The sequence below is a fragment of the Schistocerca gregaria genome, chromosome 5, assembly GCF_023897955.1.
Source record: "Schistocerca gregaria isolate iqSchGreg1 chromosome 5, iqSchGreg1.2, whole genome shotgun sequence".
In the NCBI taxonomy this organism is placed as follows: Eukaryota; Metazoa; Arthropoda; class Insecta; order Orthoptera; family Acrididae; genus Schistocerca; species Schistocerca gregaria.
This window is the reverse complement of record NC_064924.1, coordinates 518,904,064-518,920,068: the sequence shown is the minus strand read 5'-3', so window position 1 is coordinate 518,920,068 and position 16,005 is coordinate 518,904,064. Positions and strand designations below refer to the sequence as shown.

Below are 16,005 nucleotides of genomic sequence, written 5' to 3'. Positions count from 1 at the left end.
CTTGCGCGTGGACAGGTTGAAGTTAGATATAGTGGGAATGAGTGAAGTTCGGTGGCAGTAGGAACAAGACCTCTGGTCAGGTGACTACAGGGTTATAAACACACAATCAAATAGGGGTAATGCAGGAGTAGGTTTAATGATGAATAGGAACATAGGAATGCGGTAAGCTACTACAAACAGCATAGTGAACGCATTATTGTGCCCGGGATAGATACGAAGCCCACACCTACTACAGTAGTACAAGTTTATATGCCAACTAGCTCTGCAGATGACGAAGAAATTGAAGAAATGTACAATGAAATTAAAGGAAATTATTCAGATAGTGAAGGGAGATGAAAATTTAATAGTCATGGGTGACTGGAATTCGAGTGTAGGAAAAGGGAGAGAAGGAAACATAGTAGGTGGATATGGATTGGGGCTAAGAAATGTAAGAGGAAGCCGCCTGGTAGAATTTTGCACAGAGCACAACTTAGTCATAGCTAACACTTGGTTTAAGAATCATGAAAGAAGATTGTATACATGGAAGAACCCTGGAGATACTAAAAGGTATCAGAAGATACTAAAAAGTATCAGATAGATTATATAAAGGTAAGACAGAGATTTAGGAACCAGGTTTTAAATTGTAAGACATTTCCAGGGGCAGATATGGACTCAGACCACAATCTATTGGTTATGAAAAGTAGATTAAAACTGAAGAAACTGCAAAAATGTGGGAATTTAAGGAGATGGGACTTGGATAAACTGAAAGAACCAGAGGTTGTACAGGGTTTCAGGGAGAGCATAAGGGAACAATTGACAGGAATGGGGGAAAGAAATACAGTAGAAGAAGAATGGGTAGCTTTGAGGGATGAAGTAGTGAAGGCAGCAGAGGATCAAGTAGGTAAAAAGACGAGGGCTAGTAGAAATCCTTTGGTAACAGAAGAAATATTGAATTTAATTGATGAAAGGAGAAAATATAAAAATGCAATAAATGAAGCAGGCAAAAAGGAATACAAACGTCTCAAAAATGAGATCGACAGGAAGTGCAAAGGGCTAAGCAGGGATGGCTAGAGGACAAATGTAAGGATGTAGAGGCTTATCTCACTAGGGGTAAGATAAATACTGCCTGCAGGAAAATTAAAGGGATCAGTTTAATAAGCCGTAGCTGCAAAATGCTAACACGAATTCTTTACAGACGAATGGAAAAACTAATAGAAGCCGACTTCGGGGAAGATCAGTTTGGCTTCCGTAGAAATACTGGAACACGTGAGGCAATACTGACCTTACGACTCATCTTAGAAGAAAGATTAAGGAAAGGCAAACCTACGTTTTTAGCATTTGTAGACTTAGAGAAAGCTTTTGATAATGTAGATTGAAATACTCTCTTTCAAATTCTGAAGGTGGCAGGGGTAAAATACAGGGAGCGAAAGGCTATTTACAATTTGTACAGAAACCAGATGGCGGTCATAAGAGTCGAGGGGCATGAAAGGGAAGCAGTGGTTGGGAAGGGAGTGAGACAGGGTTGTAGCCTCTCCCCGATGTTATTCAATCTGTATATTGAGCAAGCAGTAAAGGAAACAAAAGAAAAATTCGGAGTAGGTATTAAAATCCATGGAGAAGGAATCAAAATATTGAGGTTCGCCGATGACATTGTAATTCTGTCAGAGACAGCAAGGGACTTGGAAGAGCAGTTGAATGGAATGGATAGTGTCTTGAAAGAAGTATATAAGATGAACATCAACAAAAGCAAAACAAGGATAAGGGAATGTAGTCGAATTAAGTTGGGTGATGCTGAGGGAATTAGATTAGGAAATGATACACTTAAAGTAGTGAAGGAGTTTTGCTATATAATAACTGATGATGGTCGAAGTAGAGAGGATATAAAATGTAGACTGGCAATGGCAAGGAAAGCGTTTCTGAAGAAGAGAAATGTGTTAACATCGAGTATAGATTTAAGTGTCAGGAAGTCTTTTCTGAAAGTATTTGTATGGAGTGTAGCCATGTATGGAAGTGAAACATGGACGATAACTAGTTTGGACAATAAGACAATAGAAGCTTTCGAAATGTGGTGCTACAGAAGAATGCTGAAATTAGATGGGTAGATCACGTAAGTAATGAGGAAGTATTGAATAGGATTGGGGAGAAGTTTGTGGCACAACTTGACTAGAAGAAGGGATCGGTTGGTAGGACATGTTCTGAGGCATCAAGGGATCACCAATTTAGTATTGGAGGGCAGGGTGGAGGGTAAAAATCGTAGAGGGAGACCAAGAGATGAATACACTAAGCAGATTCAGAAGGATGTAGGTTGCAGTAGGTACTGGGAGATGAAGAGGCTTGCACGAGAGAGATTGGCATGGAGAGCTGCATCAAACAAGTCTCAGGACTGAAGACCACAACAACAACAATTTCGCGCTTACATTAACCTCTGACCCGGCAGTGTTAATCACTTAAATATGTTACTTAGGCAAATGTACTCCATAAATTTTATTACTCTACATTATTTTCTGATGTTGCGATTTTTTCCCATCAGCATATTCTTTATGCTTATGAATGCATTGTTGATTTTTGTGCCAAATTTAATATGGACTCTTGGGTAGCTGTAGTGCCTTTTTCTCTCTTACTGAGTTGAAAGATTATTTAGTTGCCTGTCACTTGTATTGATTTTCCCACAGCTACTTTCTTGAAATTCGCCTGACAAGCTCGCAGAGTTTTCGCCTCTAATGGCTCTCACCCCTACAACCGTCCTATAAATTTCGTTTGTCAACTTTGAAATAACTTTCTTCCTCTGCATTAATATATCAGATGTACAAAGTTGTTTATGTTTTCGTGTTCACTTCTTGACGTTGTGCCTGTTGGCTTCCGTGTCTGGAGTTTCGGCCAACTTTTGTTCTACAATTTTCCTAACGTTTCGCAGTGCCGAGTGGCTGGCATTGTCAAAGGTCAAGCCTCCATTGCTGGTGGAAAGCTGGAGATTATAATGTACCTGTCCAGCCGACGTCTGAGGGCTTTTACCTGACGTAATTAATGCTGTATTTCTCCCCATGCTACCTGCTGTAGCGTTCGCGTGAAGAGATATATAGAAAATATTGTATATATGAAATAACTTTTGGATTGAAATTATTAAATAAATGAATGGAATATCATTTGAACTTGTGACTTTGTGTTTCCGTGTAAAAGAACGGTCATTAGTCTTTCATATCAATTCTTACTAAACATATGCTGAAATAAGTTACTACTTCCACTGAAGATGCATGATTCTCTTTATACATCTGGCTGCCTCGACATAAATATTTGACAACGTTAATTTTTTAAATGTCTATCTCCCACAGCATTGTCATATGCGGACCGTCACAACCATAACTACATAGGATGTCGTTCTTCAACGTAGGAAATTAAAAATAATATTAAGTGTATTCGTTTCTCTACTAACTACCAAATGAATTACAAAATGTCTTTTTCACGTTGTTTTTAATAACTTCTTTCCGTTGATGCTGTAGTGATAAATTTTTTATATAAATGCCTGTCTTCCTGACGTAACAGACAACGAAATAGACGCGTAATGTTACGGCAGGGCAATGGCTGAAAGCGTGTCATTCGCTCGGAAGCCTGCATCAAAAGGAAGATGAAGACAGAGGTCGATCAATCTGAACATCGAGTAAAAACATACGAGGAACGAAATCCTAGGAACGATCAGCTAAAAAGTGTCTTGATCTAATCTACAGTTTAAAGATGTTTTTCTGGACGGTAATAAAATCAGTATCCCATAAAAATAATTAATGGTACTGTTCTGATATTAAACTGCAACGGTCGTTTGCTGCAACACGGGAATATAGGATCCATTTACTTCGAGCCTTTCTTTATTGTTGTTGAAACTATGTTCATGTTAGTGAAATTTTATGGCTTCCCTGAACAAGCGGGCTTGGTAGCTCTTCAGGACAGAGAGAGCCTACTTGTTGGCGAAGTTCATGTTTTTCTTCTGATACAGCGAGTGCTCCACCACGCCCGATTTCTCCAGCGGTCCCAACATGCAGTATAGTTTGTTCGCTAAACTTGGTGCCGATGGATCGTCCAGTCATTTCAAAATAGACTTTTCCACGTATACATGGTATACGGTCTATTCTCGACGTTGCAAGTGGGTCCCTTTTGTCCTTTGCTAGTGTGACACCTCCTTTGATCTTCTTAATCGGTTTCTAAATAGTCTTTACGCCGTATTTGCAAAGCATACAGCCGATTCTGCCCATCACCCTGGGATTGTATGTCGTTAGACTGTACCCGACATGTCACTTTGCCGAGTGTTAGATTTCGTGACACTTCTTATGCACCGGAATGAGCACCCCTTGCTCCTCAGAACGCATTCCAGGTGTTGCATATCACACCAGAGATATAGCGGCTCACATATTCGTCTTGCACGAGTTACAGGCGCATTAATCATTCCTGTTTTTTTGTTCGAGTGATGATTTGAAAGTTTGTGCAAGTATCGGGCTGTGTGTGCGGTTGTCAGTAGATGCTATCGCTCAGGTTTTCCACCATTCCCGGTAACCAACACAACTAGGAAGGGTAGCTGTTAGTTCTTTTGCACCTCCGCAGTGAGTTTTTATGTTGGAACGGAAGCTGTACATATGTCGTTAGAAGGAATCGAGACTCGAACTCGGGACCTTTGCCTTCCGCGGGCAAGTGCTCTGCCAACTGAACTACCCTAGCACAACTCACGTCCGTCCTCACAGCTTTAATTCCGTCAGTACCTCGTCTCCTACCTTCCAAACTTCACAGAAGCTCTTCTGCGACCCTTGCAGAACTAGTACTGGTGGAAGAAAGGATACTGCGGAGACATATACTTAAATGGATATGTCTGTTCTTTCGGACGTGTTCGAAAGAACAGAAACACAAACATGAACTGCAGCCGCCTAGAATGAAATTAGAATTATATTAACACTTCCAGCTGCTGATGGGCGTTGAAACATATCAACTGGGACAGGTGAAAATGTGTGCCCCGACCGTGACTCGAACCCGGGATCTCCTGCTTGCATGACAGAGACTCTATCCATCTGAGCTACCGAGGGCACGCCTCCCGCGAGACCCACATTCTCACCTTATATGCCCACACACTACATTCGTAGTGTCCCACCCCAACACACTCATTACTCGTGGAAGACATTCTTCCCAAGTCCTGTAAGAATTCGGGGAATGCTGTACATCCGCACAGAAGGAGGTCATGGTCCGTATTGCCAGAATTATATACTGATACGGATATGTCTCCGCAATATCCTTTCTTCCAGGAGTGCTAGTTCTGCAAGTTTCGCAGGAGACATTCTGTGAAGCTTGGAAGGTAGGAGACGAGGTACTGGCGAAATTAAAGACGCGAGGACGAGGCGTGAGTCGTGCTTGGGTAGCTCAGATGGTAGAGCACTTGCCTGCGAAAGGCAAAGGTCCCAAGTTCGAGTCTTCGTCCGGTACACAGTTCTAATCCGCCAGGGAGTTTCATATCACTGCACGCTCCGCTGCAGAGTGAAAATTTCATTCTGGGAACAGCATGTTTGATTGTGGTAACCATATTGGACTGTATATTGATTAATAAATTATGGGGATAAGGTTTCTAAATAAACACGCTTATCTGTCTCCAAACAACTGGATAACAGCCGGACATTTATACGTAAGGCAATTGCCCTCTATGGGAAGGGGTAAGGAGGGCTATAAATCATCATCGTCCCTCATGACGCAGGTGTAGATATGGTGAAAACTGTGTCTGAATTGGCTCAGTCACATTATTGACGATTCTGTAGTTTCATGTTTTTCATATATACAATTCGTTACCAGAGGGAGAAAGCTATAGAGAAAATCCTGCAACAAACTGAGTTATTCATGCTGGACCTTTGGATTTGTAGCCTGGCACTTTACTTTTTCTTGTTGTTATTTTAAGGCCACGATAGTTGCCTTTTTTGTCCATCCTTTAGCTCATCACGAAACGTTTTCTGGTACTCTTTTCCATTATATGATATACAAATTTTATGTTTGTTTTCTATAAGTTGAATTCCAGTGAAGGTCGAAATTGGCTCCCCTTCCAGAATTTGAATTGAAAATGTTTTTCCTGAGGTATCAAAAATTTCCGAGACTGATACAGCTAAAAATTTTCTTGCACTGTCTTCGTACAGTATATGTTGAGCAAACTAAAGTGACTTATTCTCATTAGCCAGATTTCTGTTGTATGCGTAAAACTAATAAAAGTAAAGTTGGACCAGTATGAAAGCTAAAAAAAAGGGAAAAAATACTCTGAATGGTAAACTTCCCCACAAGTAGTTATGTGAAATGTAATTTGGTGAACATATATCAAGTTATAATGTGGGTAATATAAAATGTAGAGAAAAGAAGCGCTCCTTGTAGCTTAACGTGAATCTCGTTTGGAGCTACAAGAGTTTCTCTCGAGGTTAAACTATTGTAGAGTAGGATGCTTGGCAGTAAGTATATCATTTTACATACGTCAGGTCTTACGCGATAGACGTCATGTGCAAAGGTGAGCATAATAATGAGATGCGATAGTGAGTGTATAAATCTCGTTTTCATTCATAGAGCTGTCATTTTTAGTGATATTACTATTTTTTTTACATCTGACGGACAATTTTTTCAAATGCGGGAAGTACGCGCCCATTAACTGTATCCAGAATCTGAATTGGGAGCAGACGATAGGAAGTAGCTGTTGGAAAAAGCCTATGCAGTTTGTTGGACTGGTAAACGACGGCAATGCTTTTGTGAAACTTTTTCTAATTTGTATTTGTAAACATAGAAATTGCATCTTCTGTGTCGAACTAACGCCACTGTTTCGTTTTCAGACTGTGTCCATTTCCATGCTGCTGCGGTACTCCCACCACCAGATATTTGTTTTCATAGGTGAGTACAGAACTACGTTTGATTTTATACTTCAGCAGTAGTTTGTTTGATTATGACATACACGTTTTAAAATAAAATAAAACCTTGCTATGTATCTCCGTGGTTTCAAAGAGAAAAATAGTTGGTTAAAGGAAAGCTAAAATCAGTGACGACTCATGTTTTACTGGGGTTCATTTTTTGTTCCCGGGGTGCTTGTACGTTTAGGCCCATCTCCGTCCATTATCTTGATCAAAATATCAGTGTATCGGGCATTCATAAATTAATTCATCGGCTTTTTTCATTTACTGCTTGATGGTAGGTCTACGTTCTCTTCATCTTTCTACAGTTACTGCAACATCTGCATATTGCACTTTAATTCAATACGTGTTATTTAAACTGATCGATGAAACCCTATTATTTTGGTCAGAGTTGTTCGAACCCAGTTACTAAGTTAGGTTTACATTTCTTTTTTCTTCATTGTACCTAATACATGTCAGTTATGTGTAAAAACTTAACATGGTGTCAGGAAGAAGTGCAACGCGATCCGCCATTACTTACTGCATACCGTTTATTAATAGCCTTCATCATAAATGCACTATGTGATCAAAAGTATCAGGACACCCCAAAAACATACGGTTTTCATACTAGGTGCATTGTGCTGCCAGGTACTCCATATCAGCGACCTCAGTAGTCATTAGACATCGTGAGAGAGCAGAATGGGGTGCTTCGCGGAACTCAAGGACATCGAACGTAGTCAGGTGATGGGTGTCACTTTTGCCATACGTCTGTACGCGAGATTTCAACATTCCTAACCTTCTCCAGGTCCACTGTTTCCGTTGTGATAGTGAAGTGGAAACGTACAGCACAAAACATACAGGCCGACCTCGTCTGTTGACTGACAGAGAGCGCCGACAGTTGAAGAGGGTCGTAATGTGTAATAGGTAAACATCTATCCAGACGGAATTCCAAACTGCATCAGGATCCACAGCAAGTGCTATGACAGCTAGGCGAGAGGTGAGAAAACTTGGATTTCATGGTCGAGCTGCTGCTCATAAACCACACATCACGCCGGTAAATGCCAAACGACTCCTCACTTGGTGTAAGGAGAGTAAACATTGGACGATTGAACAGTGAAAAACGTCGTGTGGAGTACACAATGTGGCGATCCGATGGCAGGGAGTGGGTATGGCGAATGAATATCAGCTGCCAGCATGTGTGTTATGGTGTGGTCATATTTTTCATGGAGGGAGCTTGCACCCCTTGTTGTTTTGCGTGGCACTATCTCAGCAAAGGCCTACATTGATGTTTTATGCACATTCTTGCTTCCCACTGTTGAAGAGCAATTGGAGGTGGCGATTGCATCTTTTAACACGATCGACCACCTGTTCATAATGCACGGCCTTCGGCGGTGTGGTTACACGGCAATAACATCCCTGAAATGGACTGGCCTGCACAGAGTCCTGACCTGAATTGTACATAAGACCTTTGGGATGTTTTGGAGCGCCGACTTTCAGGCCTCACCGACCGACACCGATACCTCTCCTCAGAGCAGCACTCCGTGAAGAAAGGGCTGCCGTTCCTCAGGAAACCTTCCAACACTATACTGAACGTATGCCTGCGAGAGTGGAAGCTGTCATCAAGGCTAAGGGTTAACCAACACCATATTGAATTCCAGCGTTACCGATGGAGGGCGCCACGAACTTGTTAGTTATTTTCAGCCCGGTGTCCGGAAACTTTTGATCACATAGTGTATACAGTCAGTGACCGGTAGCCAAACTGATTCTTAACTGCTGACTTGCGTTCAAAGTTAATATTTTTGAATATTGAATCTCCCTGGCATACTAACACTGTGCTGGGGCTTGAACCTGGGAACTTTGCCTTCACGAGCAATTGCTCTGCTGACTGAGTTGCCCAGGCACGAGTGTATTAGTTCATTCCAGTCAAGACGATTACTCATGTACCTACCGGTATCAGAGAATCATCTAATGCAGCCTGTGAATAACACAAACAGGAGACTTGAGTAATGTGAAAGTGCCCTGACTGAATGGAGACTGTTTTCGTACTGGGACTAGAGCTTGGACTGTATGAGATGGATTCAGTGACACTATGATACTGTTCACTGAAAGTGCTGTTGTATGTAGTGAAGTATCGTCGTTGAATGGTCGTAAAGAACTGCATAAAGACTTGGACAAAATTTCCACTTGGTGTAATGAATGACAGTTCTCATTAAATGTGAATAAATGTAAGCTAAAGCCTATAAAATCTGGTTTTCAGCGGAGCGAAGAAAGCGAACAAGCAGCAGCGAAGGAGAAATTCTATACGGTGTAACCGACAGGCGAGCACGCTCTCTCGTGTTCCTCTGGTTGTCGGTCTTCCAGCAAACCTTCTAATGAAGTTTTCACTCTTCCCGCTTCAGCGCTAACAGCACGGATAGCATTCATATGATGCTTTGCGCGCGAACTGTTTCTTCTGTTGGCACGAGATGCATGAGGGCTGAAGTGGGGTGAACAAAATATTATTGTGCTGATACGAGTTTCACTTCGTCGATATCGTTGGTGCTTAAGGGTCCAAGAGATCCACAACGCAAGTGCAGAAGTAAGATAAATCTGATTGGAAGAAAATTGTTGAGGCACTCAAAGTTCTAACTGGGGACATGAGAAAGGCGATAATACCATAAGAAGGGAACGGAACTCAGGCTTTGCATTTCCTTTTATTAAAAAGGAACGCCACAACAAATTTGCGTGAAAGAAAACGATAACGATTCCATACCTATTACGCCTATTAAAACTGGAAATAATTAAGTGACCTGATCATTTGCGTTGTTTGCGTTAATGCTGGCAGGTGATAACTTATTTTAGAGGTTTCTAGTGTAACAACTGAGTAGATAAAAATAGTTTTCCAGCGATTACATTCTTTCACCTCTAGCAAAGTATACAGCGTATTTTTCAAGTAGACTTATTCACATTATCTCAGTTGTACATAGCTCAGTAAAATCGTTGAAGTGCTTCGTATACGTCACAGTAGAGTTTTGACATACTGTAGCTGTTGAAATGCAGAACACTTGCAAACATAAATGTCTGAGGTTGCTAATAATCAGAGTGTACATGTTAGCTTTTTTTTCAGGTTATGTCGGTAATTAGTGTTTCCCTTTCAAATTTCCTCCTCGATTGTGATGTGTAGCATCGATGAACGTGAACTGAAATTTGTACGTAATGATAAGAAAAGCTGGAACTGCAGTTCAGTGTTGAGGGCACTGCCTTCACACATTTCGTGCTAACGTGTACAAATTCAGACACTTACATTCTCCTTTTCTTACGCCGTTCCGCTTCCTTAATAAGCGCGCTCGCCATGCAAAGTAAACATATCTAAGTATCAGAGTTTGGCATCGTTGTTATAACTAGTGGTGCTATAGAGTGACATGCTAAGCTTGACCTCTCGTGTTCTCATTTGTTCCCTCCAGTGTAAACGGGTAAAAGCGAATGACCGTGAACTCTGGCGAATTGTTTTCGAATACTCGTTCGCTTCTGTTAATAACTACGATGTAAACGAATAAGCAATGAGAAAGAATGGTATCTAATCTGATTTCATGATTAGTGCAGAACGTCTTGGAGGCGTCAGACAGTATAAACTGTAGCGGTAGTACAGTAGGTACGGTACACTTTAATGTGCTATAGCATCCGAACTAATTAAGATATTCACACCATGTTTGTCGTATATGAAACACTATCTCTCGAAGTTTTGATGCCATTCAATCAATTTAGACATGTGCCCGTTTGGTGGCATGGACAACATGCAGTGTGTGCTCAATCGCTGTGTCCTTGACATACCCCAATAGAAAGAAGTCCATCGGTGTAAAGGGAGGAGATCTAAGTGGTCAGGGAAGTGGGACACCCATGCCAATACAGCGATCTGGAAACACCCGGTCTAGAACATGTCGCACGGTCTGTGCCCAATGTCGCGGTGCACTGTCTGGTTGGGAAACGACTGTTTCTTGGCGGTCAGCCAGGTGTGGTAACGCAGACAACTCCTGCATATGAAGGTAATTGTTAGGATTAAAGGTTCTTTTTTCCTTGAGAAAAAGGGCGTCACAAAGGGATCAACCACCAAGCACCACCATACATTCACTTTTGGTAGATTATTCAGAAAAATTTCCATCCTTCTCTAGACGGTGAAGAACGTCCGCAGTGAAGTGCCCCCCCCCCCCCCCCCCTCCCCGCCATCCCACCCCCACACAAACACGAACACATAAACGCACTGTTCCATATAAATAAAAATCGCTGAAATGTATAGTTTCTCCTCCCAATCTCATCTCCGACTACCAGTGTTACTCTACCGACCTACTGAAGTACCTGGCAGTCTGCATGGCTTTCATGTATTTTGTCGGCGAGCTTGAACGGCGAATAACTTCGGAACTGTTCACAGAGTATTTAAAGATGTGACCTCCTACCTCATTGGTGGAGAATGAAATGACAACTCCAAGAAGACATTAGGTCAGAGGAATAAATTTCAAGTTAAGCGATTTTGTAGTAGCCCACTTATTTGATTCAAGTTTCCAGGTCACAGGTTGCAGTATGTGCAAGAAGAAAAGTGAAATGGTGATACTTTAAAAACCGATGTAGTCGCCTCGATTTTGAACGCAGGCATGCGGACCTGCATGCATCTCATCGTATGGGTGCCGATGTAATTTTTAGGGTTCTGTACCTCAATCGGTAAAAACTAAACCTTTATGAATGAGTTTGTTGTCTGTGTCCGATTGTTAAAAACCATTTTTTTTAGGAACAGGTAGACGCATCAAGTTGAAGTTTATGCCAGCTAGTAAGGCCTAATTTCCCTTTATGGTGTAAAAAAATGTAAGCTTCTAAGTCAAAGCAGAGAAAAAATACAGCCATTTATGTCACATATGTTGGTACAAACTCACTCACCAAATCCAGCAGGGTACTTTCCTTTCGATTCAGTGCTGCTAATGTTCTCGATAATTTATAGCAGTATATGTTGTACTGCTGTTGTTTCGATATGACAGCTAAACGAACTAAGGAAAACTTGAGAGACAGTGCTAGTTTTAGCGCCAATATTTTTTATAAAAATATTATTTCTCTTTAATAAAAGACATTTAATAATTGTTGGTATAGCGATTCATTAATAGGTCGTACGAAATAGGGGTTTTCCGGAATGCTGTTGTCTTCCCATTTCCTTGTTATTTCACGTACATATTCCTGCGCTGCCTCTCTCCGCGATCTGTATTACTCCTCTATTCTGTTTTTATCTTTATCCCTATACTTCTGTGTAAACAACTTCCTGGGCATTATATTTTGTCTCCGTGAATTACAGTGACGCTGTCTCGCAGGGGCCGTAAAACAGAAACCTAGCTGGGTTAAATGGCAGACGCTTCGGAGGGGCCTCTTGTCGGTAATGAATGCCGTTCTGGTCTGACTGCTTTATAACAACTGTCGCAGTGGAGAATAATTTCCTTTTGCTTGCTTCCGCCGTCGAACAACTGCTCTATTGCTGTGAAATTAAATTCGTAGTATCGGGTCGTTATGTTCCAATAACCAACAGAAAATGAACAAAAACGATGTGCGACGCCATACACTTGTTTGCATAAGTCAAGAGACGGGGAGAAAGATCAAACAAAACAGCGAGAAATGAAATATAACGACACAAACACGAAGAGAAACTACCGGCAAAGAATTAATCCTCGAAATATCAACAGATTTGAAATATAGAAACGAGAACATGGGAAAGAATCCTCCTCGAGTCTTCACAAACTAGTGCACGAGTGCAAGGTGGGGAAAGTCTCTCCCTGGCACAGAGATGCGATGGCGCCAACGAAACGTTTTAAAGTTGTTGATGTATGTGACGCAGAAGCGCTAATGAAGTTTCAACTTGACTTCCAAACAGTTTCGCTACACTGTGTTTTAAGATATCGGTGCTTGTTTCTTTGAAATGGTTATATTGAAATACAGAACCGACGTAAAATTCTTTGTTGGACGGTTTATCGATAACGGAAATTGGTCCGAAGTTGACGAAGGTTCATAATAAGTTTTTTCTTCCTTAGTTTTAGACAGTAGCTGATAACAACGTGACCATATTTCTCATCAAGATTATCCGTGTGAAAGACGCCGTAAAACCGCAGACACTAATGAGATCATCGCGACAGAATGTACATAAAGTTATTGGACGATACGAGAATGCAGCTGTGGAAATGACTATCGCCAAAGTTAAGTCACGAGAAGGAGTACGGTACGTTTTACTTGAAACATTCACTATGAAAAAGCTTCGTGTAAGAGTGCTGCATTTGTTGAATGCTGACCAAACGTATGAGCGAAAACGGATTCCTGAACAATGTTTGTACAGTTTTAAAAAATCCGTCTGATTCGGAGTTTCGATTGCTTGCTGTGGGTTGGACGTGATTCGTGACCATTTACCAAGAAACGAAACGAAGAGTCAAAGCAGCGGTGTATGTCGGTGATCCTGCACCAAAAGGGGCGAAGACGATTTATCTGCTTGGAAGTTCGTTGTTATTTTCGTCACCTTCAGTCCGAAGACTGGTTGGATGCAGCACTCCATGCTACTCTATCCTGTACAAGTCTCATCATCTCCAAATAACTACTGCAATGCGTATCAATTGGAACCTGCATGTACTCGCCTCTTGGTCTCCCTAGGCTACAAATTCCTTTTGTCCCTGGTTCCTTTCAGTACCTCCTCCATTAGTTACGCGATCTGATCTGCAGCATTCGTCTGTAGCACCGTATTTGAAACGCTTCTTGTCTTTACTGCTTATCGTCCATGTTTCACGCAAGGCTACACTCCAGACAAGTTCCTTCAGAAAAGACCTCCTAACACTTAAATTTATTTTCGATGGTAGCAAATTTCCCTTCATCGGAAACGCTTTACTTGCCATTGGTGTTCTATACTTTATACCCTCTCTACTTATGCCTCCAGCATCGTCTGAGTTAATTCGACTATATTCCATTACCTTTGTTTTGGTTTCGTTAAGAATCCTGCTTCAAGACAATGTCCATTTCATTCACCTTCTCTTCCAAGGCCTTTCACATATATGACATAATATTATATCATAGTTGTCAAACCTCAAAGTTTTTATTTCTTCTCCCCGAACTTTTTAATACCCTTTCTAAATTTCTCCTTAGTTTTCTTCACAGCTTGCTCAGTGTACGTATTACATAACACTGGAGATATGCAACAACTCTGTCTCACTCCCTTTCAGATCACTGCTTCCCTTCTATGCCCTTTGACTCTTATAACTGCTGTCTGGTTTCTGTACGAAGTGTAAATAACCTTTTGCTCCCTATATTTTTCTCCTGCTACCTGTGTTCCAGTCAACATTGTCAGAAGTTTTCTACAAATGCTGCAAACGTAGGTTTGCTTTTCCTTAACCTGTCTTCTAAGATAAGTTGTAAAGTTCATATTGCCTCCCGTGTTCTACATTTCTCCGGAATCCAAACTGATCTTGCCCCAAGGTCAGCTTCTACGAGCTTTTCCATTCCTCTATAGATAAATCGTATTGATATTTTGCAACCATGGCGTAGTAAACTGTTCGATAATATTCACATCTTTCAACACCTGCATTGTTTGAAACTGGAATTACTACATTCTTTTTGAAGTTTATGGGTATTTCGTCTGTCTCATATCTCAAGCGTACCAGATGGAGTAGTTTCGTTGTACCTGGCTTTCCCTTTTCCCAACGTTATCAGTATGTCTGAGAGAATCTCGTCTACTTCAGGGGTCTTGCTTCGGTGTAGACCTTTCAGAGCTCTGTCAATTCTTCTCGCAATATCACATCTCCGATGTTATGTTCATCTGCGTCCTTTTCTTTTTCTGTAATATCGCATTCATGTTCATCTCTTTTGTACAGAACTTCTAAATACGACTTCAACCATTCAGCTTCCCCTTTTTTTGCTTAGTGCTGGTTTTCCAATTGAGCTCTTGATATTCATACAGCTGCTTGTCTTTTCTCCAAAGGCCTCTTTAAATTTCTATCGGTGGTATCTTTTACCTAGTTCTGTTTGCTTCTATATTCATATATTTGCGCGCTGGCCACTTCTGCTTAGCCATTTTGCGCATCCTGTCGGTCGCAATTTTTAAACGTTTGTTTTCCCTTTCGCCTGCTTCATTACCGAATTTTTCTATTTTCTCGTTTCATAAATTAAATTCGATACATCCCGTTATATCCAAGGATTTCTGGCAGGATTTGCCCTCTTACCTAGTTGATCCCCTGTTCCCTTCACTATTTCATCTCTCAAAATTATCACTTCGTCTTATGCTGTATTTCTTTCTACTGATTGTTTTGTTTTGTTTTAGGGCACAAAAACAACTGAGGTCATACGGGCCCATTTTGTTTCCCATGTTTGTCAGTCGTTGCCCAATGCTTCCTTTGAAATACTCACAACCTCTGGTTCATTGAACTTATCCAGATTCCATCTCCTTAAATTCCTATGTTTTTAAATATTACTTCAGTTTTAATTTGCAGCTCATAAACAGTAAACTGTGGCCAGAGTCCACATATGCCCCTGAAAATGTCTTACAATTTAAAATGTGGTTCCCAATTCTCTGTCATACCGTTATATAATCAAACTGAAACCATCCCGTGTCTCCATGTCTCTTCTACGTATACAGCCTAGTGTCGTGATTCTCAAACCAAGTGTTAGCTATAATTAAATTATGCTTCATGCAAAATTCTACCCGGCGGCTTCCTCTTTCATTTCTCTCTCCCAGTCCATAGTCTCCTACAATTGTCCCTTCTCTTCTTCGTCCTACCATCGAATCCCAATCACCCAACGCAATTAAGTTTTCCTCCACCTTAATATCTGAATAATTTCTTTTATACCATCATACATTCTTTTAGTCCCTTCATCACCGGATCTAGTTGGCTATAAACTTGTACTGTGGTGCGAGTTGGCATTGTATCTCTCTAAGCTAAGAGAATTTTCCTTGTTGCTTGGCTTGCAAAGAGTAAAACAATATCTGACGAATACTTCGGAAATCTTCTGCATTAACAGACTGAAAGAAAACGAGTTAAGGATATTATGGAAAATAAAAGTCGTAGTTGCAGTTTGACCGGTAAATGATATTTCGATGCAATTCGACCAAGTAGAGTATCCAAGATGTGTCTATTTTGTTCTACCTGCTAGTGTCTTACACATGAAG

The 16,005-nt window shown here is 41.0% G+C and overlaps 1 protein-coding gene across 12 annotated transcripts in view; it reads left to right on the top strand.

Moving 5' to 3' along the window:
- LOC126272755 (membralin) overlaps positions 1–16,005 on the top strand; it is a 486,429-nt gene that overhangs the window by 181,204 nt on the left and 289,220 nt on the right. For all 12 annotated transcript variants that reach the window (XM_049975869.1, XM_049975862.1, XM_049975866.1 and 9 more), the window contains one exon: positions 6,804–6,861. In XM_049975869.1, coding sequence (XP_049831826.1) covers positions 6,804–6,861 — 58 coding nt within the window. The remainder of the gene's footprint in view (positions 1–6,803; positions 6,862–16,005) is intronic.